At 33.7% G+C, this 15,988-nt stretch overlaps 2 protein-coding genes and 2 pseudogenes across 3 annotated transcripts; 1 reads left to right on the forward strand and 3 right to left on the reverse strand.

The window, feature by feature from the left end:
- Positions 1-367: 367 nt before the first annotated feature.
- Positions 368-1,221, reverse strand: LOC146909978 (pterocarpan synthase 1 pseudogene; annotated as a pseudogene).
- A 3,374-nt stretch (positions 1,222-4,595) lies between these two features.
- Positions 4,596-5,469, reverse strand: LOC146909979 (pterocarpan synthase 1 pseudogene; annotated as a pseudogene). The gene has a single exon (XR_015020434.1). The product of XR_015020434.1 is annotated as a pterocarpan synthase 1 pseudogene (transcript).
- A 1,882-nt stretch (positions 5,470-7,351) lies between these two features.
- LOC146909980 (pterocarpan synthase 1) lies at positions 7,352-8,169 on the reverse strand. Its single transcript, XM_085729961.1, has one exon. The coding sequence runs from the start codon at positions 8,083-8,085 to the stop codon at positions 7,501-7,503; it is 585 nt and encodes a 194-aa protein (XP_085586087.1). The 5' UTR covers positions 8,086-8,169; the 3' UTR covers positions 7,352-7,500.
- Positions 8,170-8,519: 350 nt separating this feature from the next.
- LOC146909981 (uncharacterized) lies at positions 8,520-10,730 on the forward strand. The gene is made up of 3 exons (XM_085729395.1): positions 8,520-8,543; positions 10,182-10,541; positions 10,647-10,730. Exons 1-3 carry the CDS (start codon positions 8,520-8,522, stop codon positions 10,728-10,730), a joined length of 468 nt encoding a protein of 155 aa, XP_085585521.1.
- Positions 10,731-15,988: the final 5,258 nt, after the last annotated feature.

Here is a 15,988-nt window from a genome sequence, read left to right on the forward strand (position 1 = left end):
TAATTGATAGAATTGAAAATTTGAAATGAGTCAAACAAAAAGGACAACAAATTTTTATTTAGCTATCTTTTACAAATATTTTTTTTAATAGTTCTCTCAAACTTGAAGATGAACGACATAACAATTGATCATAAACATAACAATTGATCATGCTGAATCTATGGAAATTGATGGTGAATGTTTTGAAGGTTGTATATTTGTCACTAGCAGTATTCTTCTCCAGAGAAGGGTTTGGACAATAAGCGTACCTGGACTAATGTCATGAGTTAGTGGGTTTAGGATTTTAGGGTGATAGAGGAGGTTTAGGGTTTTACCCTTGAATTGTTAACTGGACAATTTTCCTCAAGTGACACATGTAAGCATATTAGAAAAGGCCATCATATTTTTTTTTCGTTGAATTAAAACTAAAAAATAAATATATTGAATGTGGTATTACATATGTTAATTTCACCTATTTGACTTTCACTTTAGGTGAGAGTGTAACAGGAACACAATAATTTAATAAATAATTAATAGATCAAAAAATAAACTACACCTAGCTAATAATGGAATACGAATACATCATATTCCACAATGGCATCTCCTTTGGTATAATCAACAGAAAAAAATTTAGCTTGAGCATAACCACGTACGAAACGAAAAGCTTCAGTCCCACCAACAATGGCCATTTCTCTAACAGGTTCACTCATGATCATGTTTCTGCCCAATATGCTAAGTGTACTTCCATTGAAATCTCCATCAGTGAATGCCATGGTCATCACCATCATTAGTCCCATCTCCTCTTGTGATATAGAAGTGTAAATTCCTTGAGCCTTACCCACAAGTTTTGATTCACGTTCGGGCCCAGCCGTCAAAGGGTCATCCATCGCCACAACTGTCCCGAATGGCAACGCATTTTTTACCTTGCCATTTGGCTCAGCTACAAATACCATGCTAGGTTTTGGTCCTGACACAATGTCGTGAAAGTAAAAGTGAAGGTGAGTGAATTTCTCTTCTTGAAAACCCAACATCGTTGGGGATAGGCTTTTATAGTAATTAGTGGCAGTGACAAGGGATATTACGGCGAGGAAAGTAAGGTTAAAAGAAATGAGAATTGTGGAGCATGATGAGGATTTTGCCATGGTTGATACGAATGAACTAAGAATGTTTTTTTGGTTGTTATTGTTAGGATAATGAACTAAGAATGCTTATTGCTTATTTCAATTCGTTGTATGCATGCCTATTTATAATAGGTGTGGCTGCTTTGTTCATTTGTATATATATATTGATTTGTCTCAAGCTGAAGTTTGTTGACCAAAAACTTTTAGATACATGTCAAAATATGGTGGAAAAATGATAGACGCCAGAAACATGTAAAGCGTTGTTAAGTGTTTTTTTGCAAACGAAGCATCCGATAAATATAGTAGGAAAAAAAATATATAGCTCAATCATATTCACTCATACTAATGATTTTTTTTATTTTATTATGGGAAACGATCATTTTGGTCTTTTTTAACACTAGTGATTGTTGACATTCTACATAGAGTTTAAAAATCATGCATAATAATGTCATGTCTTCTAAGTTATGTCTCCTAGTTCTATAAATGTTGTGTGTACGATGATTGAATTTTGCAATTTAAGATGATATATTTAAAAATTCAATAGTTTAGAACTTCTGAATTTACTTATTATTATTTTTTAACAATATAATTTGTGGTGACATTTTTACAAGACTTTTTATTTTACACAAGTACATAAAGTATGAGAAAAATAAATTAAATCAAGTCTATCAGTGGCGGAACCAGAAAAAATAGTTTGGGTTGGCTGCTAAAACAAAATATAAACAATAATATGTAAACATAAAACTAAAGTAGTAATAAGCCTTAAGTAGGAAGTTGAAATTGCAAAGTTTGACTAAAAGGTTTCATTGGATGCTTTAAAAAAATAAATTACATAGTTTATTAATGCTATCAATTATGAATATTTTTTTTATAATACAACTCTTAATTGGGGGACTCTTAATTAAACAAGACAATATCAAAGAGATTTGAAACCCCCCAAAAAATAGAAGGTATGTAAACCTCCGCTAACCACTCAAGTATAAGCATGAAAAAAATCACATGTCACTTTCGGAATCTCCGAAAACCTAAACTGTTAAAAAATTATTTAAAACTCGCAAAATAGACATATGATTTTTAACTTTTTAATTTTTCAGGTGGACCACTAAAAAAATTAGTACAAATTTGGATCTGCCGAACACTAAAATCGTAGCAAAATTGTTTAAAATATCATAAAGTAGACCTACAATCGTTAATTTTTTTTCCGGGTGAGTCGCGGGCCATCCCAGCCCATGAAAGGCTCCGCCACTGAAGTCTATATTTGATTATACATTAATAAACCAAGTTCATAGTTTTCGCTAAATTCTTTTTTTTTTTTTTGTGGTGGTCGGGATTCGAACCCCAGACCTTACATATATTATGCATTGTTCTTACCAACTGAGTTAAGCTCATGGGGACTCGCTAAATTCGTTTAATTGAAAAAGTGAATTTCAAACCCTCCAAAAAAAGAAAAGAAAAAAGCGAACCAAATACCACACATTTTTTATGAGCCAAACGTAAATTAATTTTCTAAGTGTGACATCATTTGCACTTCTAGATATGGGGTGGCTCATATTTCTTCATGGTGTGAAAAAGATGTTTAAAAGGCGTATAAAGAATTTTTTTTCCGTCATTCAAATTCAAATGCTGGAAATTTTATAAACGAGAGAGGACTATTATTTTATTGGAAATGCTTGGCTCATATTTCTTCATGGTGTGAAAAAGATGTTTCAAAGGCGTATAAAGAATTTTTTCCGTCATTCAAATTCAAATGCTGGAAATTTTATAAACGAGAGAGGACTATTATTTTATGAGAAATGCTAACTAGTGCCTTTAGAGCACTAGTTAAAAAAATTAATATAGAAATTATGCATTGAAAATTGATGGAAAGTGAAATATTTAACTTTATGAAAGTCAAAAAGTTATTGTTTTTAATTAAAAATTCTATTTTTGATATCCTTAATCATTGTCTTTAAGATACCGGTTAACAAAACTATTGTTTTATTCAATAGGGAAGAGAACTTAGCTAGCTTCCGGTGTGAGAGTGACGGGGGGTGTAGGGACTTTACTGAAAATTTGATATATTAATGCAAAGCCGCTGATTGGAGGCTGCTACTATTGATACGATTGTGGCCGGTACATTGGAAGGGGAAACAAATTTGAGTATTAGATTTTTGGGAAATTAGTCACTTTAGTCCTTGAATAGGAAAAGAGTCGTCACTTTAGTCCCTGAATGCAGATAAATTGTAAAATAGTTCCTAAATGTAGACTCTGTTAGTCAATTTAGTCCCTGAATGCAGTCTCCGTTACTCAATTTTGTCCCTGAATGTAGACTCTGTTAGTCACTTTATTCCCTGAAATTGACCAACAAAGTCTACACAGTTGTCATGAGTTACCAATGTCATGAGTTAGTGGGTTTGGAGTTTTAGGGTGACAGGGGAGGTTTGAGGTTTTGCCCTTGAATTGTTACCTGCATGGCGGAGCTTGGTATGGGCTGAGGTGGGCCATGGCCCAGCCTCCCAAAAACAAAACAATTTTTTTTCTATAAGGAAAATACTAAAACACCCCTTGTATAAAAGAAAAATCCAAAATGGCCCACCCTCTCCACTAGTCAAGCATGTCCTTCCTTCCCTCATGCTCTTCTAACATTGTGTTTCATGCAATTTTTAATTTCAACCTCATCCCTTTTTACTGTCGTTTCATGTTCCGCTTCCAATTCACCCAATCGGTGTTTCCATAACCGAGGTGAAAGCCCTCATCGCAGTCTCTCTCATCTCACACTCCCTATCTCAGTTTTTTCACTTCGAATTTGAAAGTTTATTTACCGTATCTTGTTGATTTTTGAATTGATACGTGTTTTATTGTTTTATGTGTATGTCTTTATAAAATTTTTAAGGTATGTAATTTAATTTTTTTTATCAACTTTGTGCTTTTGTTTTTTATTTACGACGTAAATTTTGTGTTTATATATTAAAATTTGTACTTTATCGTTTATTTTAGCGGCCCACCCCAAACTTTTTTTCTGGCTCCGCCACTTTACCTGCACAGCTGTGCTTGATGGACACATGTAACTTGTAAGCATAGTAGAAGAGGTCGTCATTTTATTTGTCCTAAAGGATCCAAATCTTTATGTGGAGTCTTAATCCAATGATATTTAGGGTGATTTCATGTTATGACCTACCTACTTATAAGCTTTGAAGGGTACCTAAATCCAGGCAAAGATTGGACATTGACCCGGTATGGACCAACGACATAACACATCTTGAGTTTTTTAATGGTGGAGATCTTGAAATATAAGGAAACATGAGAAAAAATTAAGAGGACTCATTCCACATCTAAAGATCAATAATTTTATTTGAAGAACCCGATGTAAAACATAAGAGTTTCAATGCCTGAAGATCATAAAGACAAACAATGAATGATCAAAGGGAAAACATAAATGATATTTAGTACGAGGCATATACCAACGAAAAACAACGAGGGTGATTTGTATATACAATGTATTGGATGGTCAAACAATTTTAACGGACAAAAAAACTATATTGAATTTATAAACGGATGTGGTATTACATTTGTTTGTTTATTTGACTTTCACTTTAGGTGAGATCGAGTGTAACAGGAGCATAATAACAATTTAAGAAATAACAAATCAAAAAATAAACTCTTGGTAAAACACCTAACTAATAATGGAACACAAATATGTCATATTCCACAATGGCATCTCCTTTAGTGTAATCAACGGAATAAAACTTAGCCTGAGCATAACCACGTACGAAACGAAAAGCTCCAGTTCCACCAACGATGGCCATTTCCCTAACAGGTTCACTCATGATCATGTTTCTACCCAATATGCTAAGTGTGCTTCCATTAAATTGTCCATCCGTGAATGCCATGGTCATCACCATCATTAGTCCCATCTCCTCTTGTGATATAGAAGTGTAAATTCCTTGAGCCTTACCCACAAGTTTCGAGTCACGTTCAGGACCAGCTGTCAATGGGTCATCCATCGCCACAACCGTCCCGAATGGCAACGCATTTTTTACCTTGCCATTGGGTTCAGCTACAAATACCATGCTAGGTTTTGGTCCCGACACGATGTCATGAAAGTAAAAGTGAAGGTGAGTGAATTTCTCTTCTTGAAAACCCAACATTGTTGGGGATAGGCTTTTATAGTAATTAGTGGCAGTGGCAAGGGATATTATAGAGAGGAAAGTAAGGTTCAAAGAAATGAGAATTGTGGAGCATGATGAGAATTTTGCCATGGTTGATGTGAATGAACTAAGAATGTTTTTTGTTGTTGTTGAGGATAATGAACTTGTAAGAATGATATTACTATGAAAAATGTCCGATCGGTGGTATATTTCAATTCGTTTGGATACATGCCTATTTATATATTAGGTGTGGCTGCTTCATTCATTTGTTTATATTATTATTTTGTCTCAAGCTGATGTTTCTTGACCAAAACTTTTAGATGTATGTCAAAATATGGTGGAAAAATGATAGACGCCAGAAACATGTAAAATGTTAGTTTTTTGAGCAAACGAAGCATCCGAGAAATATACTGAAAATTTTATAAGCTCAATCATATTTTCTCAAATTAATTATTATTTTTTAGTGCAAAATAATTGGTTTACTCACTCAAATTAATGAGACCTTAAGAAATAGGACACTTCTAGATTCTAAGTCAATACTACCATGCTTAACTCAAGTGGGTTGTTATTAGGATAATTTCCATTTCTCCGAAAAGGGATGTCATCACTTACGATCCAGAAAGAAAGGTTAAAAAGTTTGATGGATGGATCAAGAATTCAAGATCGTCAATATTTTTTAAAGAAACTGTGGGCTCTATTTATGAAATAGAAATATGCACTCAAAAATTTGTGGATCTCATATTTAGTTGGACCTATATATTGTGACTCATCAAACTCCTTAATGTGTTTTTTTTTTTCCACTCAATTACAAAACCATCCATTTCTTTGAGAAATAAAGATGATCTTTTTACCATCTTGATCCATTTGATGGAATCCACCAATATCATTTTCGTGTCTACATCTCTTCAAATGGAATCATTAATTTCGTTTGAGAAATGGATATGACCTTGTTGGAACAATATATAAGAATGGTTCGAAAGTATTTTAGCTACCAAGGAAATTACGGCCATGAGTCGCTGACTAGCTAGGACACTCTTTTTAAGATGCTTTTTCGCATTGTCCAAAATTATGCAAGCAGACTATCAACTACGATATCCCAATATAAAACAACACATCTGCAATTGTATTTGAGTCATACTGCATTGTAAGATACTAAGATCCATTCTAGAAATACACTCTGAATATGGTACTTAGACAACTCTATATGATAGTGAGACTACTCTAACTTCCGGAGGAACAAATTAACCAAAGGGGCGGAAAAGGAGAAGAAAGAAAATTCGTTGATAGATAAGTTTTGGTGTGAAGACAAGTGAGGGTGAGACACTCTTTTATTAGTGCAAGAGCCAAAGAGGCAACCAAAATGGAGGGATGGGATCATTTGATCATCGTGGGATCAACAACATGATCTTGCCTCCTTAATGCCTCGTTAAGAATTGGCGCATAAATGAGTTCGCATGCGCAAATCACTAGAGGGGCACGCGTTGGTGTTTTCAAACACATGTTGATGGGTGCAAACATGTGACGAGGAGATGAAATGTACTGAATAAAAAAAGTTCCAATAAATATACTAATTTAAGATTTCGGGTCTTTAAAAAATAATACACCACATAGCCCAAGCTCGTGCCTAGATCCGACCCGGCGACATCATTGTCGTCATGTGTGTCGTGTTGAAGTAGATTGCATCATCTCCCCTTTAAAAAATTGGATATCTCTTGGGGCACGTGCCAAGAGTCCTACCTCCAATATATAAATACTTTGTTGTGTGAAGTATCCCCATTGTGGGACTTGTCGGAAATTTTTAATTCACACACAAAGACACTTTTGTTCTTTCAATTTTCCACTTGAATTTAAAATGATTCGGAAGTTTCTTTTAAGATTGTGCATAAGTAGATGTGTTTTGCGACTTGAACAATTGCATAGTGAATAAGATTCAGATTTATCAGAGTGACTCGTAGTCTTGAACACTATCTCTAACATCAAAACGTACACAATAGTTTCTTATGTGTATTCTCAAAAAGTTTGTCCATTAAGACCAACATGTCAATCTCGTTTTAGTGAATGCTCTACGAATTTTTCCTAAAATTTCATAGGAAGAGACCTCACTTCTACATTCACAAAGGTGTGTATGTCAAGAGTACTCTTATATCAAAGTAGTCCACTCTAAGTATAGTAAAAATATCATTAACAATTTTCTTTAATTCACCTCCTCTTATCGCTTCAGAAATCATGGAAAATAATAATGGAACACAAATAAAGTCTACTTTTATGCCTAACTAATAATGGAACACAAATATGTCATACTCCACAATGGCATCTCCTTTTGTATAATCAACCGAATAAAACTTAGCCTGAGCATAACCACGTACGAAACGAAAAGCTCCAGTCCCACCAACAATGGCCATTTCTCTAACAGGTTCACTCATGATCATGTTTCTGCCTAATATGCTAAGTGTGCTTCCATTAAAATCTCCATCAGTGAATGCCATGGTCATCACCATCATTAGTCCCATCTCCTCTTGTGATATAGAAGTGTAAATTCCTTGAGCCTTACCCACAAGTTTCGAGTCACGTTCTGGCCCAGCCGTCAATGGATCGTCCATCGCCACAACTGTCCCGAATGGCAAGGCATTTTTTACCTTGCCATTGGGTTCAGCTACAAATACCATGCTAGGTTTTGGTCCCGACACGATGTCATGAAAGTAAAAGTGAAGGTGAGTGAATTTCTCTTCTTGAAAACCCAACATTGTTGGAGATAGGCTTTGATAGTAATTAGTGGCAGTGGCAAGGGATATTATAGAGAGGAAAGTAAGGTTCAAAGAAATTAGAAGAGTTATGCAGGATGGTGAAGATTTTGCCATGGTTGTGTGAATGAACTTAATAAATATGCTTATGCTTATGCTTACTACTATGAACTCAGATCCGATCGGTGGTATGTTTCAATTAGTTTTGATACATGCCTATTTATAATTGGGGTGGCTGCTTCACCCATTTGTCTACGGTGTTTGTTGCAACTTGCACCTCAAATAATTGAGTCAACACGCATTATTGTCTTTAACTTGTTTTTTTTTTTTTTGACCAAAAACTTCTAGATATCAAAATATTGTGGAAAAAATGATAGGCGTAGTAGTGGTTTGTTGAGATCTTTTGAGCAAACGAAGCATCCGTGAAGAATAGTGGAAAAATTATAAATATAGCTCAACCATATTTACCCAATAAGCAATGAGCTTTGAGTCCACCTAAATTTCTTTTATATTATAAAATTGAAAGTAGGTTGGCATAGTCGCATGTAGACATGGCAACAAAACCCATACCCACGGTTACCTGCCCGAACCAAACCCAATTTGACGGGTTTTCTCCGTTTTGACTGGGTTTGGGTATGGGTATGGGTTTTCCCCGATTTCAAAACACGGGTATGAGATGGGTAACGGGTATATAGGTACCCACCCGAACCCATACCCAAACCCAAACCCGTCCCAAATGAAATTAATTACTTTATGTTGATATGTCATGTTATTTTGTTTGATAATTGTCATGTTAATAAAAACTACCATTGATATTTAAAGATCAACTAAATCATTCCGTCTAACAAATGTTAAAGTGAGCGCATTGTTGGATAATGTATTACAACACTGCTCTTGGGGATGCCAAAAAACTTCTATTTTTTAATAAAGAAAATTATTCGATGCGGGGATGGGGATGGGGTGGGGATACCCGAACCCGTCGGGGACGGGGATGAGATTCAATTTCTCATCCCCGTTGGGTATGGGTAGGGTAACGGGTAAGTATATGAGAATCGGGTATGGGGACGGGGAAGGTAAAACCCGTCCCCACCCCGCCCCATTGCCACAGGGCCGGCCCATAGCCCGTCGAGACTGGGCTATGCCACCGGGCCTCGATTTTTTTGGGGCCCGAAACATATTTTTTTTATATGTTAGTTTTTATAGCAGCCAATGTCCCCATCCAATGTTTGTTTTTATAGCAGCCGTTGGTTTTTTACATCAGTTTATGTCTTGTACTGCAACTAAAAATTGAAAAAAATTGGGCAACACGGGAACACGTTTATTAACTTATATTATATCAGTTTATGTTTTTTTTTATGAAATAGTCGTTGATGTCACAGTTATATAAAAATAATAATAATAATTGACTTTTTATAAGTTAATAAAAAAAATTGTTTCAAAAAAAAAAGTTAAAAAAAATGTTTCATAGACACCCATATCCATTTTATAGCTTGAGAGAGAGAAGAAAAAAGACGATGACGTGATAGATATGATATATTAGTGATATGGTAAAAAGTGAGATAGAGAGAAAAAATGTGTTGAATGAGTGTATAAAATTATTGGTGTACATGTATCATTGTTGATAAGTTAATAAAGTTGTAATATTTGAACATCTATTTGTTTGACAACCTAATAGACAGCCATATTTTTACAAATAAAGGTATGTATTGGCATGAAACTAAAATAATACAAAGAGAAAGTAAAAATATAATATGAGTATGAGAAATAAACCAATTATATGTTCCTAAAGAAATTTGGCCCAATACAATTATCAATTATATTTGAAATATTTAAAAAAAGATAAAATTAAACAAAAAATATCATTTAAAAAAATAAAAACCTGCAAACCATAGATTAAAACATCAAATAATATTTGATTTTGTGTGGTAGTATTAACTTTGATCGCTTTTGATATATGCATGAGAACTACTTTCTCTGTTCACTCTTAATTGTTAGTCTTTTAGAAAGATAACAGAAAAACATTTTTATTTATTTGTTGCTTTCAAATTTAAGGATATATTAACTATTTTTAAATCATTGATACTGTTTTCAAATCGATTTTTTACAATTATATTAATTAAGAGTGTAATTATATAAGTGAATATCGTCTGTTAGCTTGGGAGGAGGATAGTGTGAGGGAGTGCACTTTATTATTACATAACGTTGTTTTGTAGGCTGATGTATCTGATACATGGCGTTGGCTTTTAGATCTTGTTCATGGATATTCAGTTAGAGAAGCATATCATTTTCTTACTTCTGTTGAGCAGGTGGATAGAACTCTCGTTGATGATGTTTGGCATGGATACATTTCAGCCAAAGTGCCTCTGTTTGTGTGGCGTTTGCTTCGTAACCGTCTTCCCACTAAGGACAATTTGATGCGTCGAAGGGTTATTCAGGCTACTGATACCGCGTGTGCTTATGGTTGCGGTGACTCGGAAGCAGTTAACCACCTCCTTCTAGAATGCGAGATTCCCAATATGGTTTGGTTACACATGCGAAATTGGATAGGCTTACCTACGGTGTATCCTTGTCAGGTGCGAGAACATTATACACAATTCTCTTTAATGGCGGGAATGCGTCAAAGTTCTCATTATATTTTCAAAGTAATTTGATTTGCTTGTGTCTATGTGATTTGGAAGGATCGTAATGACCGTGTCTTCAACAACACGGGATCAAATTCCTCCGTCCTCATTGAGAAAATCAAACCGAATTCTTATTTATGACTGAAAGCTAAATGCACGTCCTTTCATTTATGTTATCATGATTGGCAGCAGCACCCGTTACATTGTTTGGGTGCTCGCTTGTAATTAATTTTTTGTTTTGGCGGTGCCTCTTCCTTTTTTGCACCTTTTCGTTATATACTTTGAGGGGTGTTCTTCCTTAGCACACCTTGTGCAGGGGATCGTACCGTTGTTGTTAATATATTTCATTTTGGTTTGTCCAAAAAAATATATAAGTGAATAAATGAAAAGTAGCTCTATAGGCTCTCTTTTTTTTACAGAAAAAAGTTACTATATGATTAAAATATTAAAAATATTTTCTAAAAAAAATATAGTGAAAATGATTATGAAAATGATTATTTATTGTAAAATGTAACTTGAGACACGTGAATCTATTTACTAGGAGAAAAAAAAACTCGGTTTGTGGAAATAGTGCCTGATTTTCATTAGTAATGATATTTTGAATACATGTCGGAACAATGATAAGAACTCAAAACTTAGTTAAAGATGTAACCATTTAAGCAATGACTGACGTCTTCTTGTTAATTTGTCTTCTAACAAAATATTAAGATGAGAGCTTTTGTAATAAACTTGGAGTGTAAAACGAAATATGTTATATTTGTAGTGAACAAAACTTATTTAAACCTTTTTTTTATTCTTTTTTATTTTTTTTCTTAGGTTAGGTTTATGTCTATCAAATTTTTTTATCTCATTTTTTATTAATATATAATATTCATTTTTAAAAACTTGATATCTGATCTAATGACCGAGATATAGAAGACCAATCATATCGTCTACTAACGAGGTTAACATAAGAATTATTGGCATCTGAATGATTCAAACATGAGACTACACTATCAAACCAACTTGTACTTGTTTTGTGTACAATAGTAGAGACCCTCCTTTCCATGGCAGTGACAACAGAGAGCTCTTAGGTTGGATGAAGGTGTCGACGGCGTTAAACCAGCGGGTGGGGTGTTGTTTCTATCGCTCTTAGGAAATTAGGGTTATGGGGGAAGGAGTGAATCAATGAGAGAGACATCGCGCCTCTTATTTATATTGGTGGAGAGTAGTGGGCAAGTCAGGAAACCAGGTCAAAGACCCATGTGTCTCATGTGCGGACTTAGTCAAAGGCTCAAGTGTTTTTCACGTGATCGTAGTGTGTTGGCATTATAATTACTAGACATTCGACCCGTGCTACGCACGGATGTTATCGACTGTAATAGAAATTAATAATTAATAATGTCTAGTAATAGAAATTAATAAGTTATATTATATATTTCCATTGGTGTTAAAAAAGCCATACGAAAAATTACCTATGTTTTACACCTCTTATTTAACACTCCATCTATTCATTTGTAAAAAAAAATAAAATAAAAATTCACGTAATAAATGACCCTTTAAGTTTTACGACATTGTTTGTCTCCTTTTTTTTAATACCAAAGAAAAACCATAGAAATCATCCCATCCAAGAAGGGAAGTAACTCAAACTCAAAGAGAAAATGTTATGTCAAAAAGAGGGAGCCAAAACACACTAAACACGTCAACAGCACACACTAAACTGAAAATAATAGGGATCACATACAATCTAGAGATAAACTACATCATTTTATAAGTTTAACGTCAAATAATGGAAGGAATCCCCCTTAATTGCCAATAAATTAGATTTCATATTAAACCATAATTCCAAAGAGGGAATTGCAAAAGTAGTGACTCATACATAGAGAAAGCATTCATTGTGGAAAAACACAATTAATTGCAAAAGGAGTAACTGAGAAAGAAAAAATCAAACCAGATTTCTATTAATTTGAAACAACCAGACATCCTATTAAGTGAATATAATATAAGAAAAGCAAAAAATGGAAAGACTCCAAAGTATACTGAAGTTATGTTGCCAATGAAATAAAGTGAAAGTAAAGTATACTCAGGCAATTACGCTCTTTTCGGAAACATTACAACAATTATAAACTAAATCGCACAACAATTACAAATGACATACCAAATTGGATTTATATAGAAAAGACCATGGTTATAAGTTACCAGCTGCATTTTTCTTTGCCAATGAAATACTTTACAATTGAACTACAATTCAATTTATATATTACAAATAAGATAATGAATCATGTATCTTTATATTTGTGCAATCAAAATGGTCTATCAAGATAATGCATTAATAAATATGTTTCAAACATTGACAGCTACACTCCTTCAAAATCCAAAGCAGGTATATGAGATTATCTTCGAAAATAGAATTGACAGCTACATTGGACACATAGTAGATAATGAGGTTATCTTAAAAAAATGATTGAGTTGGAAAAATAGACTCGATGCTTTTGTTCCTGTCATAATTTTGTTAGCTATACTCATCATGTTTCTCCACCAACCAGAGCCTAAGCCACATCTGTTGATGCCCATCTGTGAGATTCAAAGGTTCTGGTCTGCCTCAAAATCCTTGCATGTGTTAAATTAAAGATGCTATGCATTTTGGTAAATAGTTGTCATGTTCAGCAAGCAGCTTCAATTTTCTTGCAATTGCTTTATCTTCAGGGGCATGTTTACCTTGACATTGTTCTCATCCTCACCCAGTACCTGCAATTTCCAACACACAATTAAGAAAAAATATGTTAGTTTCTTTGATGGTAGTTTCACTACCGAGACTTGACCTAATTAATTATGTGGATCACATAAAAGTTAATGCAGTGTCACAATTACATTCTAACCGGAAGCAAAAAGCACAGATAAAATATGCAAGTTTCAAACATTGTAGTTTTGTTTCATCATAAGATACTGGCTAAAAATCATCTTATTTCTGCAGACATCATGTGTTCCAAGAACCTATAAAATGGACTAAAATCAAAAACCATAAAAAGATATATAAAAATAAAAACGATTTGAATGTGATCAATTTTTTTCTCCTTGGTTATCAAACAGAGAAAAAGAGAAGAAAATAAGAATAAAAACATTAAAAAAGCTGTATGAAATTGAATCAAAAGAGTGATTGGCATGAACAGAGAAAGCACACAAAAAAATCTGAGAATTAACTTTTAAGAGAATGAACACAAAAGAGATTAATAGAGATAATTTTTTTTACTAATAAGCATACAAATTCATCATAAAAATGAAAGAGAAGCAAGAGAGTAAAACTAATTAGAGAAAGAAAGATAAAAATTAGTTGAATCATGTGTATATCACAAAGTGAAAAGAACCAGATTAATGCAATCATGTGAACACGTATACAGTGATATGACAAAAAGAGTTTCAATATTTCGCCCAGCCATGTTGAATACAAAAGATTAAAAGAAAATGCAAGGATGTAGTTCAGTCAATTACAGTATGCATGTATATATAGCATAAAGTGTGTGAAGAGCTACCTTTCTCTGCATTGGAAACGCACAAATAATTTCTGAGTGGATATTAAAAGCTGAGGAAGGTGGATATTCTAAAAGTATGAATATAAGCAGGTTTTGTTTTGATTTTCAATGAGAAAGCCGTTCCATTAGTTCTAAAAGATTGCATTTAATGTGGCATGAGAATAGGAAGGGAGGCACATTTTGAATTTCAAATTGCACATTTTAAGGAGGGAATTTTTTTAGGGTTACATTTTAGCATTTAATGATGGGTGATTAGAGGGAAAAATCTAGGTTAAACAATAGCAAGACGTAACAGCTTTTAAGAATAAGGGATTATGACGGTACATAACCCTTGATGTAATTTTTATAAATAGTATTTACTTGTAGTTTGTCACTTTGAACCAGTAGTGTCAACTTATAATATTTTTAGTTTTGCGGTGAAAATAATTGTTTTTTTTTAGAGAATTGATTTTATAAGATTGATGTGGATAAAAGTGAATTGAATGTAAAATGATTTATGTTTAAATGTATTTATGTAATCTAAAAACGTTTAGATGATATGACACGAGTCTTTTCTAGCATAACTAGATCCTGAGATCGAATCCAGCTTTGTGCATGCAGCATCCCTAATACTTATAGGGAGAGTTAGCCGCTCATTTAGGTCTCATAGGGATCGAAAGTCTCTTCAAGTTGTGTGCAGAAGATACCTAGTTTACACACACACAAAAAAGTATTGAAAATTGTTGTTCACACATTAGAGAAGGCTGGGACACACATGTAAAATACCTTTTTGCCCCCTCGGCAGTTAACTGCCGAGGAATATTGTTGATATTGTTATTTGTTCTATCATGTTTTTTTTAAGACAATATTGTTTCATCATGTTGGAAAGTGGCAGGGGACGTGATTCTGGAAGGAGTTTAGAAACATTAAACTCCAACACACAGGGAACTTCATTAAGCAAGCATTTGCAACACAAGCTTCAACACACACAAATCAAATTTGCAACACAAGCTTCAACACACACAAATCAAATCCAGAAAATCAACTGTCTTCAACACACAAACCCATGCCCAAATTCGTTCACCGAGATTCGCATACCCAAATTTGTAAATCCAAATTCACCATCACATGCCTAGATTCGTTCACCCTAATTACATAATTTTTTAATCTGAATTTGATTTTGAAATGGATCTGAAATTGATTTTGAGGTGGGAAGTGTAAAATGAATTTGATTTTGAAAATGGAAGATGATGAAGATGATTGCAGATTGCATTTTGCGGACAGCGTTTTTTCTGACTGCGGATTTATGGATTTTGGGAGAAGAAATGTTTTGTTTGTGAGGATGTTATGAACAATGCGAGAGAGAGGAAGAGAAGATGAACAGTGAAAAAATTTCTGATTCCTCGGCAGTTAACTACCGAGGATTTCCTCGGCAGTTAACTGCAGCCGGATTTTTAATTCCTCGACAGTTAACTGCCGAGGGGGCAAAAGCGTATTTTACATGTGTGTCCCAGCCTTCTCTAATGTGTCAACAGCAATTTTCAAAAGTATTTATGTAAAAGTTGATTTAACAATAAATTTAAAGTTAAATTTTAAATTCATGTAGAATCAATTTTTCAAGCAAAATCATCTTTTTAAAATCATCTTTATATAATATAATCAATTCTATGAGCAATAAATTATTGCTCATTTTCTTTTATTTGTTATATAGTATGTTTTAAGAATCGGTTACTAACATTGAAAATTTAACTTCTTAAAAAACCATTAAAAACTCATTCATTATTCAAGACCTGCAAAGCCGTCGGAGGCTACTATTGCTGCATCGTGGCAGGTAAGGTGTATTTTCTTGTTTGACAAGAAGGTACGATTCCTTTTATTTTATAGAATAATAATAATAGGTACATTGAATTG

The sequence above is a fragment of the Medicago sativa genome, chromosome 7 (genome assembly GCF_051527215.1).
Source record: "Medicago sativa cultivar Bolivia chromosome 7, Bolivia_mono, whole genome shotgun sequence".
Classification (NCBI taxonomy): Eukaryota; Viridiplantae; Streptophyta; class Magnoliopsida; order Fabales; family Fabaceae; genus Medicago; species Medicago sativa.